At 42.7% G+C, this 11,908-nt stretch overlaps 1 protein-coding gene across 1 annotated transcript; it reads right to left on the bottom strand.

Moving 5' to 3' along the window:
• Positions 1–212: 212 nt before the first annotated feature.
• LOC126161699 (uncharacterized) lies at positions 213–10,061 on the bottom strand. The gene is made up of 2 exons (XM_049917718.1): positions 9,953–10,061; positions 213–672 (listed from the first exon to the last, which is right to left on the bottom strand). The coding sequence occupies exons 1-2, from the start codon at positions 10,052–10,054 to the stop codon at positions 457–459; spliced, it is 318 nt and encodes a 105-aa protein (XP_049773675.1). The 5' UTR covers positions 10,055–10,061; the 3' UTR covers positions 213–456.
• Positions 10,062–11,908: the final 1,847 nt, after the last annotated feature.

Genomic DNA, 11,908 nt, shown 5'->3' with positions numbered 1-11,908 from the left:
TATCACCGCTGATTTGTTATTGGCGAAAGACTAAGTTTCTGCCTGTGGACATTGTGCTGACTGAGACGATATTCAGAAAACAAACATCCAGGCTTTGATAGCAGTTCGCCACACATTTTTCTTCTTCCCTCATCTATGTAACTTAACATTCTCTGGTAAAGGGTATGAGGTTCCACCCAACAAATTTCATTTAGTTTGTGCTCGTGGCGACCGAGATATTAAGTAGAAATGGAATTGGTACACGGCCGAATTCAGTAATCAAAAGAATAAAACTGTATCATTTTGAAATCCATACGAAACATTCTGTTATTGTCTGGCTACTTTTGCAGCACCCTAAAAATTAATCAGTTTAAACTGGATTCGAGGAATGTTAAGAAGTAAAGAACGTAGGAGTAATGAAAAACACAGAAAAGTGCTCAACATTTAGACATAAAGTCGCACACCAGCATAGCACTGTTAGTCGTTCTTTGCCTCTGAAGACAGGTCGTGGGTTGGGCTGACAGCGCCGACCTTCATCTGTTCCCCCAGCCACTCGCTGCCCAGGTTGTCGGTGACGGCGTCACACGGCCGGCCACCGCCGGCCCCCATCACCTGCTCCAGGTCATCCCAGTGCAGGTTCAGGTTCACGCGGGCAGAGGTCGCCAGTGGCCGAGGTAGCAGAGATTTCATTGGCTGTGGAAAAACAGAACACCTCTTAGAAGGTTCACCAGTGGGCAGAGAAACCTTAAATTAAATTAAATCGGGAGAAACGGATCAGTGGTTACGATGGCTGCGACGCAGAATTATAATTTGGGAGAAACCAGATTGAAAATTCCAGTTTGGCTAACTTGATTTTAATTGGTTCCTCATGAAGTCTAGTGGTCCTCCTTCAACGAGGCGTCGAAAATCATTCCCGCTCCCTCCATCCATTTCCCATTCCAGCTAGAGTTTTCTGCTTCAGAAAGAAAATGCATGACCTCGAATGGTCAGAACGGCACGAAACTGTGCTTAGAATACGAGTCACTCATTCCACAAATAGTGATCTGAACCATTCACATACAAAACTGCGCATCTTACCACGAGAGACATTTGAATTATCACCTAACCAAGATCTAAGAGAGGAACTTTGACAATGTGTAGAAAGAAAACGGCGATGTAATGCGATGAAAAACACGTATATTTCAATTTCATGATTTATTGCTGTATTCCTTTTATATAAAATAATTACACTACATGAACAACAAACTTTTTTTCCGAAATGAGGTCGTTGGTAACTGCTGGGGAGAGGCGTGAATTTTGTATCGTATTAGATCATAAATGTCAGCATCTTGCTCACATAATATTTTATTGAAACTGATTAGTAGTTTTGGCTTTGCAGCATATACAGGGTGGTCCATTGACCGTGACCGGGCCAAATATCTCACGAAATAAGCGTCAAACGAAAAAACTACAAAGAACGAAACTTGTCTAGCTTGAAGGGGGAAACCAGATGGCGCTATGGTTGGCCCGCTAGATGGGGCTGCCATAGGTCAAACAGATATCATCTGCGTTTTTTTAAAATAGAAACTCACATTTTTATTACATATTCGTGTAGTACGTAAAGAAATATGAATGTTTTAGTTGGACCACTTTTTTCGCTTCGTGATAGATGGAGCTGTAATAGTCACAAACATATGGCTCACAATTTTAGACGAACAGTTAACAGGTGGGTTTTTTAAATTAAAATGCAGAACGTAGGTACGTCTGAACATTTTATTTCGGCTGTTCCAATGTGATACATGTACCTTTGTGAACTTATCATTTCTGAGAACGCATGCTGTTATAGCGTGATTACCTGTAAATACCACATTAATGCAATAAATGCTCAAAATGATGTCCGTCAACCTCAATGCATTTGGCAATACGTGTAACGACATTCCTCTCAACAGCGAGTAGTTCGCCTTCCATAACGTTCGCACATGCATTGACAATGCGCTGACGCATATTGTCAGGCGTTGTCGGTGGATCACGATAGCAAATATCCTTCAACTTTCCCCACAGATAGAAATCAGATCCGGTGAACGTGCGGGCAATGGTATGGTGCTTCGGCGACCAATCTACCTTTAATGAAATATGCAATTCAATACCGCTTCAACCGCACGCGAGCTATGTGCCGGACATCCATCATGTTGGAAGTACATCGCCATTCTGTCATGCAGTGAAACATCTTTTTGTAACATCGGTAGAACATTACGTAGAAAATCAGCATACATTGCACTATTTAGATTGCCATCGATAAAATGGGGGCCAATTATCCTTCCTCCCATAAAGCCGCACCATGCATTAACCCGCCAAGGTCGCTGATGTTCCACTTGTCGCAGCCACCGTGGATTTTCCATTGCCCAATAGTGCATATTATGCCGGTTTACATTACCGCTGTTGGTGAATGACGCTTCGTCGCTAAAAAGAACGCGTGCAAAAAAATCTGTCATCGTCCCGTAATTTCTCTTGTGCCCAGTGGCAGAACTGTACACGACGTTCAAAGTCGTCGCCATGCAATTCCTGGTGCTAGAAATATGATGTCGTCCGTGATGCCGAGCAGCATACATAGCACACGCCCGTTGGGCATTTTGATCACAATAGCCATACATCAACCCGATATCGACCTTTTCCGCAGTTGGTAAACGGTCCATTTTAACACGGGTAATGTATCACGAAGCAAATACCGTCCGCACTGGCGGAATGTTACGTGATACCAGGTACTTATACGTTTGTGACTATTATAGCGCCATTTATCACAAAGCGAGAAAAGTGGTCCAACTAAAACATTCATATTTCTTTACGTACTACACGAATATGTAATAAAAAAATAAAAAATGGGGGGTTCCTATTTAAAAAAACGCATTTGATATCCGTTTGACCTATGACAGCGCCATCTAGCGGGCCAACCATAGCGCCATCTGGTTTCCACCTTCAAGCTAGACGAGTTTCGTTCTTTGTAGTTTTTCCGTTTGATGCTTATTTCGTGAGATATTTGGCCCGGTCACTATCAATGGACCACCCTGTATATATATATATATATATATATATATATATATATATATATATATATATATATATATATATATATATATACAGGGTGGTCGATTGATAGTGACCGGGTCAAATATCTGTTCCGAGTCACGGACAGCTTTATTAAAATCTTTCAGTTTTCTTGAGCGTTTAAGCCCACACCAATCCGAAGCGAATGCCATAACAACTCGATAATGCCATCTAGATGGTCATAAACCTAGGTTTTGTGGATCTAATGTGTACGGAAAATAGATTATCGATAATGTTCATTATAAAATATGCGTTTATGTTTAAAGGTTACCACGAGGTAGGAACATATGAAAAATATTATCAAACCAGTCTAAATGCTACCGTAACTGAACTACACAATAATGGAATCCATCACAGGGCCTATTTCGTTACGGCGTGAATCATAGTCGGATTCTCTACTTAAAACGAGCACTCGCGCATGTTGTTTTACTCGCAGCTATTTTATTTTCGCAGGTTACTGTCTTGTCTGAAAATTTAGTATTAAGGCTGGTGTTACTTGCTCCAGAACTCGTTCAGAATCCGGTAATTATTTTTTAACGCAGATGCGTGTATCTTACATATTGGTTTCAACTCAGTTTTTATCAAATTTTCTGTCGAATTGACATGGTACAGGAGCAAGTATTACGTCATAGCACATTTTGGTTGGAGAACAAAATGGGTAAAATGATGTCGTTACCTCGCCAGGTAAAGTGAACTGTGGACGACTTCAGAAAGTGCAAGGTTCGACTAAAGAAAATAATACTTGCTACAGCATTTAACAAAAAGTGTCTAGTTGAAAAAGTGATTTCAAAGTATATAAAATTGAACATCAAGAACAACAGTCAAAGTGCACAGCTAGCAAAGGACACAAAAGTAAAACTTACAAGAAGTCAACGCTACCGTCTGACAATGGACTCAGGGCCAAATGGTATAATAAAATCGTTTCAAGAAAACTTGTGGCTGGTCGCTGTATTTCCTTAAATGTAACAATACCAATTGTATACGAGGCTGCATACGTGGCCCATTGTTTAGCTTCGCTGGCCACTGGTGCAGAATTTCCGAGTTCGAGAGCCGACGATGTTCAGAGATACTACTCGGTTGGGGAAGTCTGGAAATGGATACGCTGAGCCATGTAAGTGTAAATGAGAAGTTACTTCGATAATGCAATGAAACTGTCACCGAAGCATCCGCACTGATGTTACAATTATTATATACCCAAACATCCACTATTATAATATTTATTCACAGCATAATAAAATACTCAATCTTAAATTCCACGAAGCTAGCTTTTTTCGAAATCCTTAAGAAAAAATGTTAAAAATTACTGTGTTTTGAATCATTTGCGCACAGTAGTGATTCACAAGGCTGTGCCTGCATACACCACAGTGTCATCTCAATAACAGTGGCAATCAGTTAGAGGTGCCACGTATGAAGAAAATAGTGTGATTACATTGGTTTCATTAGTTTTGGATTATTCACCCACAGATTAAAGATAAAAACTAATGTTTCACGCATCTCAATGTTTATGATGTCATATCTACTGAACTATGTGTCGTACAATGATATTGCTTTGCACGAACATTCAGTGGTATATGTGAACAGTGTCCGCAAAATGTATTGCGAATGGCTTTAGTGGTAAAGATTCACAGCTAATAAATCAAAACATCATGCCTGATGCTAAAGTTTTATTACACTAACAGCGAAAATATAGTAAGCGGTAACCTTCTCTCCTCTTGTTATTTTGTTGGGGGCGTCCGCGAGAAAAAGTTTCAGAAAGGTTTGAAATGATGTATAAAGCTTGTTGGAAGTCGGTATGTGCTCTTATTATCAAAAAGTGGATAAATATATTCTGGGTAATTTGCGCCCCGTGAGTTACGCTCCCTCAAGACGTAAAACAAACAAACACCGTCCGAACTCGCCTTGAGGGTCCAAAATTACCGACCGGCTGCCGTGTCATCCACAGACCTTAGGCGTCACTGGATGGAGATACGGAGGGGCGTGTGGTGAGCTCTTCAACTGGCCTCGCAAGGGCTGAGTGCATCCCGCTTGCCAAAAGCAGTCGGTGGACCCGGTCGGTGTCCCATCCACAACGCTTCACTTTGATGATCTGACGGAACCGGAATTTCACTGGGGCAAGTGAGCCAACTCTGACGATTGCAAGCCTAAACGTAGAGGGTATCACCAAAAACAAACAACAAATCATATCACAACTTTGCCGCACGCACAAATGGGACGTACTGTGCATACAAGAAACACACAATAAAAAAGGGGCAATAAGACCAGAAATAGAAGGAATGAAATTAGCCATAGAAAATCCACATCCTAAATATGGCAGCGCTGTCTTCACAAAACCTGAGATGGCCATAATATCAACTAACGGAACTACATACAATAACATAGAATTACTGACTGTCGAGTGTAGCACCTTCACCGTAACGTCAGTATACAAGCCGCCCGGAGAGAAGTTCAACTTGACTTTGCCGCCAAACTTCAACAACCAGAAAACACAGTTCATCTTAGGAGACTTCAACTGCCAGAGCACATCATGGGGCTACAAACATACAGACGACAACGGACATAAATTAGAGGAGTGGGCGGAAATAAATAAGTTATCCCTGATCCATGATCCCAAGCTACCATGCTCGTTCAGCAGCAAAATCTGGAAACGCGAATACAACCCTGATATTTGTTTTGTAAGCGCAAACGTGGAAGACCGATGCTTAAAAACTGCATACGCACCTCTTCCTAAAACACAACACCGACCTATCGGAATCCAAATATACGCTGCTTTGAGAACAACGAAAATACCATTCCGCACACGCTTCAACTTTAAAAAAGCTAAATGGACAGAATATGCTGTGGAACTGGATGCAGAAATAAAAAATCTACACCAAATTCCAGAAAATTATCAAACTTTCGTAGAGACCCTCCAAAAGATTTCTCGAAGACACATACCTCGAGGCTGCAGAGAGCATTTCATCCCAGGTCTCTCTGACGAATCAAAGAACATCCTGAGGGAGTACGAAATGCTTTACGAACAGGACCCCTTTAGTGAAGAAGTAGTCCAATGTGGAGAAACACTAATGGAAATGATTTTTGAATCAAGACAAAGGAAATGGGTCGAAACTCTGGAAAGAATGGATATGACCCACAGTGGCAAAGTCGCTTGGAACTTACTAAAAAAACTTTATTGTGACTTTGGGACAGCTAAACAATGCTCTTCAGTAACACCCAATCAAATTGCCCATCAGCTCCTACTAAATGGAAAACCCAACAAGAAATGTCAGAAAATAAAAATCAGCAGAATTCAGAGTCAAGAGTCGAGCTTGTTCGAAATACCATTTACCATGAAAGATCTTAATCATGAAATGAACTCAATGAAAAACGGGAAAGCAGCGGGAGTCGACGATATATGCGTGGAACAGATGCCAAGCAATGGATCCTGCAGCTCTTTAATCATTGCTTAAAAACGTGTAATATCCCAAAGATGTGGAGGAAATCAAAGGTAGTGGCGCTACTAAAACCTGGGAAAGACGCAGTCAACCGAAGAACTACCGTCCAATAGCACTCCTGTGCCATCTGTGCAAACTGTACGAACGAATAATCCTAAACCGCATAGCAAATATCACAGACCAAAAGCTCATTCCCCAACAGGCCGGTTGAAGACTGACCATTCAAAATCTCCGCTGGCGAATGCTCCGAATTCCTGCACACTACCGAAAAGACGGTTAAATTAACCTCACCAAATCATTTAGTAACAATGTCGACCCTGCGCCGAGCGGGACACAAGCACACGAAAAAGAAGACGTACTTATCAGTTACAAGTCTCATTTCACATATTATGATACAATCCTCCAGGCAAAAAGTAGTCGGCAGAGGGAAGTGTAAATGATAAAAGTGGTAAAGGAAGACCAAGACAGGCAGTAGGTTCAAATAAGTTGCTACTACACGGATCTGAAAATACTAGCACAAGACAGGCTAGCGTGATGTGCAGTACCTATCCAGTCTTTGAACTGATCACTCCAAATATTTACTGTCAAGTGGCACTGAAATACGTACGAATGTAGCGAAAATGTATATTTGCGTCATGTGTAAATGGGAAGTATAATACTAATGGCGCTTGCAAGCACGCAAAACGAAAGAGGTAGATTCTTCTGATTTTTACTTAAACTGTTTGTTTTCTATTCTTGAAATAGTTTTCTATCGTCTGCAGATACACTGTCGCATGTTGACATTTCCAATAGGCTGCGTCGTAAACGAAGTGGACACCGCGAAAGTACAATTACTTGGCATCAGCTACTTACATCAACACATTTTTTTGTCTGACTCGTTTTTGTACCATGTCACACTAGCAAGAAGGATGTGTGACACTTTATAATAATGTGAAGTAAAGCATATTCTTATTGCCTGAGAAAGCATTAGAAAACATACGTTATACATAGTAAAAATTAGGCGAGCATGATAATAGCACCATTTTCGTTCAATATAAATGTTGCAGTATTTTAGATCATATCAAAATTGTGTATGTCGTTTTCTGTAGTAACGTTTATAATTCTGGACAAAATAGTTATTGCCATTATTTTCTGAACATATTCATCTAATTTTAAATATTAACATCGTCACCGTAGGAAACAAACGAGGAATAAAAAATTGCTTCTAGAATTATCTCCGGAGAAGACAGACACTGTGTATGAACGTAGAGCTGTTACTGTAAAATTAAGAGAACGTAATTTGTAATTTGATCATGTGGACATGGAAGGCTGACACGCAGTGATGCCCACAGAAAGAAGAGAAAATTCCCCCCTTCCCCCCCCCCCCCCCATTCCTCACACGCAAACATACACAAAAACACACAGACATACAGAGATTAAGCAAGTGGTGAATATTTATTGGAGTTAGCCTCGTGATCAGTTCGGTAACTCTGAAAAGTCTGCCGTTAGTACTGATGCCAGTGCGTCTACAAGGATTGCAAACATTTTTATCATTTTGCTAAAATAGTCACAGTAGTAATTTTACACATATTTCGGAACACTACTGTTCTTTCACAAGCTATAAATAGTTACTCGCAAAACCACAGAATGTGCGTCTGCTCATCTGTGTGAGGTAAACAGATGTGATTTATACGGAGATTTCATTAACTTTTTTCATTCAAACATGAAGAACCAATTGTGGGCTAATACTACAACGTGTTACCGAAAATAGCAATACAGAAAATTGATCTAGCATGCTCTAATAGAGTAACATTCTGACATAAATAGCCCATTAACAGTATAATTGTCAGGGGGTGACATTACAGTTTATTACATCGCAAAACACATCCAAGCGTCGCGGGAACTGCTAGAGAAAATAGAAACTTTTCATTGAATCTAGTATTAAAATAAAGAGGAAAACTTAGAGTTTGCACCTTGCAAACGAGAATAACTACGGAATCCCATGGTAGTGAAAAATACTGCATCATATTTTTTTAGCTAATATAAAGACGCTAGGAAAACAAACATTATACTACGTCGCAAAGTTGGCACACCTGCTTCTGTGTATTTTCTATCAGTGCAAGTATTTGCGAGAGCTTTATTTTTAGCCATCGAAAAGTATGGTGTTGGCAGTCGGAGCTTTTTTATTCAACTTACATTGGGTATTACGTGATTCTAGAAATAATTCCCATAGTTAAGAACTTCTTTTTATCACATTGTGACACCTTAAATGTGTCTTTTGGATTTTGTGAGTTGTCATAAAGTAATAAAATAGCACTTGATACTGACAGTTATTTCCCGAAATGCATCATGCACAAGATAAATAGAGCGAATAAAACGAGACTGCTGGAAAAAAGTATGTTTCGATGCTAAAAACGAAACCATTAAACAGTCACAGGATTCCAAAGACAATTTACAATGGACAAAATAAAATGCACATATTACACTCAACACATCTATCAATTAAAGAACACTATTTTGTATCACTACATACGCCACAGATTCTTTTTTTCCGCCACTGAGAACAGGTGGTGAAAAATTGTTCAAATGGCTCTGAGCGCTATGGGACTTAACTTTTGAGGTCATCAGTCCCGTAGAACTTAGAACTACTTAAACCTCACTAACCTAAGGACATCACAAACATCCATGCCCGAGGCAGGATTCAAAACTGCGACCGTAGTGGTCGCGCGGTTCCAGACTGTAGCGCCTTGAACCGCTCGGCCACGCCGTCCGGCTCATGTGGTGAAGTTCGGCGGAAGTTCGCCGCCTGACCTCATCAGGGGGAAAAAACCCCGTACCTGTGCCGTATATTGTCATACAAAATAGTGTTCAAGTAATCAATGTTCATACGATACTGAAACAAACGGATCGTGCTAAATAAAGGAGATACTGCTACTATGCTACTAAACGTGAATGAGGCACAAAAGCCGGTCACGGTGGCCGTGCGGTTCTGGGCGCTACAGTCCGGAATCGCGGGACTGCTACGGTCGCAGGTTCGAATCCTGCCTCGGGCATGGATGTGTGTCATGTCCTTAGGTTAGTTAGGTTTAAGTAGTTCTAAGTTCTAGGGGACTGATGACCTCAAAAGTTAAGTCCCATAGTGCTCAGAGCCATTTGAACCATTTTGAGGCACGAAACTGTGTTGTTTTTAAAGTTCATAAGACAGTCTCGTTCCTTATAAAATGGATAAATCATCACTTTTGTTCGTCCCCATCACATTTTCGAGACATAAGTGATGATAACCACGTAAGCGATTTTTTTTGGGCTATTTTCGATGCAGTGTATTCCGAATGTCACCACAAGACATCGAGCTTACTGACGCCGCTAGAATTACCCGCCCCTTAGCGCAGAGTGTGCTCCAGGGCCGCTAGATTTTTTATTCGTTTTGTTGTCCGGGCGTAACGGATAGGCGAGGCAGGTAATAAACGGAGCGGTCGGTTTACCTGCCTGACGGCGGCGGCCGCCGCTCGCAGCAGCAGAGCCGCGTCGACGCCGGCGCTGCGCCGCTGCCGCTGCCAGCACTGCTGCACGCTGCCCCTGCACATGGCGGCCTGCCCGTTGTGCGGCGCAAGGTTGGCGCGCCTGCTCGCTTTATAGAGGTCGCGTGCTGCGCGCGTGAGTCGGCGCAAGCGCAGTGGCGTGTGCGAGGCAGCAGCGGCGGCGGCGGCGGCGGCGGTGGCGTTGGCGGCGGCAGGCGGCGGCAGGTGTGCCGCGGCGGAGGCCCGGACCGTGGGAAGGCCGGCGCGCCGCGTTCCCAGGCAGGGCCGCCACCTGCCGCACGCGACACGCGCCCTGCCCCCGCCCCGCCCCGCCCCAAGACATGCTGGCCAGCTTCCGCCACAAGCCAAACCCCGCTGCCCGCGGCGCTGATTGACACGCGCGGCGCGGCACGAGGATGACCTGCCACTACCCCACAGCTTACTACGCGTGCTCAAAATACTCTTACATTCGTACTCCAAATGCCACCTTAAGCTTCCCTTCGCGAAGGACCACACTCATACAAATTTTTTTGGAAGATATTTCCGCCATGTTAATTTGTCATTTATTTTGCACAATCACGATTTCGGTTTAATGCTCATTGCCGGCCTGGGTGGCCGAGCGGCTCTAGGCGCTACAGTCTGGAACCGCGCGACTGCTACGGTCGCAGGTTCGAATCCTGCCTCGGGCATCGAAGTGTGTGATCTACATCTACATCTACATACATACTCCGCAATCCACCATACGGTGAGTGGCGGAGGGTACCTCGTACCACAATTAGCATCTTCTCTCCCTGTTCCACTCCCAAACAGAACGAGGGAAAAATGACTGCCTATATGCCTCTAAACAAGCCCTAATCTGTCTTATCTTTGTGGTCTTTGCGCGAAATGTAAGTTGGCGGCAGTAAAATTGTACTGCAGTTAGCCTCAAATGCTGGTTCGCTAAATTTCCTCGGGTAGCGATTCCTTTCCTCTAGAGACTCCCACCCGAGTTCCTGAAGCATTTCCCTAACATTCGCGTGATGATCAAACCTACCAGTAACAAGTCTAGCAGCCCGCCTCTGAATTGCTTCTATGTCCTCTCTCAATCCGACCTGATAGGGATCCCAAACGCTCGATCAGTACTCAAGAATAGGTCGTATTAGTGTTTTATAAGCGGTCTCCTTTACAGATGAACCACATCTTCCCAAAATCCTGCCAATGAACCGAAGACGACTATCCGCCTTCCCCACAACTGCCATTACATGCTTGTCCCACTTCATATCGCTCTGGAATGTTACGCCCAAATATTTAATCGATGTGACTGTGTCAAGCGCTACACTACTAGTGGAGTATTCAAACATTACATGATTCTTTTTCCTATTCATCTGCATTAATTCACATTTATCTATATTCAGAGTTCGCGGCCATTCTTTACACCAATCACAAATCCTGTCCAAGTCATCTTGTATCCACCTACAGCCACTCAACGACGGCACCTTCCCGTACACCCAGCATCATCAGCAAACAGCCGCACATTGCTATTCACCCTATCCAAAAGATCATTTATGTAGATAGAAAACAACAGCAGACCTATCACACTTCCCTGTGGTACTCCAGATGATACCCTAACCTCCGATGAACACTCGCCATCGAGGACAACGTACTCCTTAGGTTAGCTAGGTTTAAGTAGTTCTAAGTTCTAGGAGTTGATGAACTCAGAAGTTAAGTCCCATAGTGCTTAGAGCCATTTGAACCATTTTTTAATACCCATTCTCAAATGCACGTTGAAATGTTGTGTCTGGCCTGTTTGTGACATGTCATCGTCGAAGAAGCATATTTCCGGTCTAATAGAAAACAGATACAAATCGTAGGTAAATAATATGGCTGACAATGATCACTAGTGGTTCCCAACCTTTCTTAGACCATTACCCCCTGAGTACC

This window comes from Schistocerca cancellata, chromosome 2 (genome assembly GCF_023864275.1).
Source record: "Schistocerca cancellata isolate TAMUIC-IGC-003103 chromosome 2, iqSchCanc2.1, whole genome shotgun sequence".
NCBI lineage: Eukaryota > Metazoa > Arthropoda > Insecta > Orthoptera > Acrididae > Schistocerca > Schistocerca cancellata.
The sequence above is the reverse complement of the archived record's forward strand: the minus strand, read 5'-3'. Positions and strand labels throughout refer to the sequence as shown.

Bases quoted from the DNA above. Each gene is read 5' to 3' on its own strand.
- LOC126161699 (XM_049917718.1), bottom strand. From the start codon at position 10,054: ATGTGCAGGGGCAGCGTGCAGCAGTGCTGGCAGCGGCAGCGGCGCAGC. The intron at 673-9,952 runs GTAAACCGACCG...GTTTTTCCACAG, and splicing joins CGGCCGCCGCCGTCAGGCAG to CCAATGAAATCTCTGCTACC.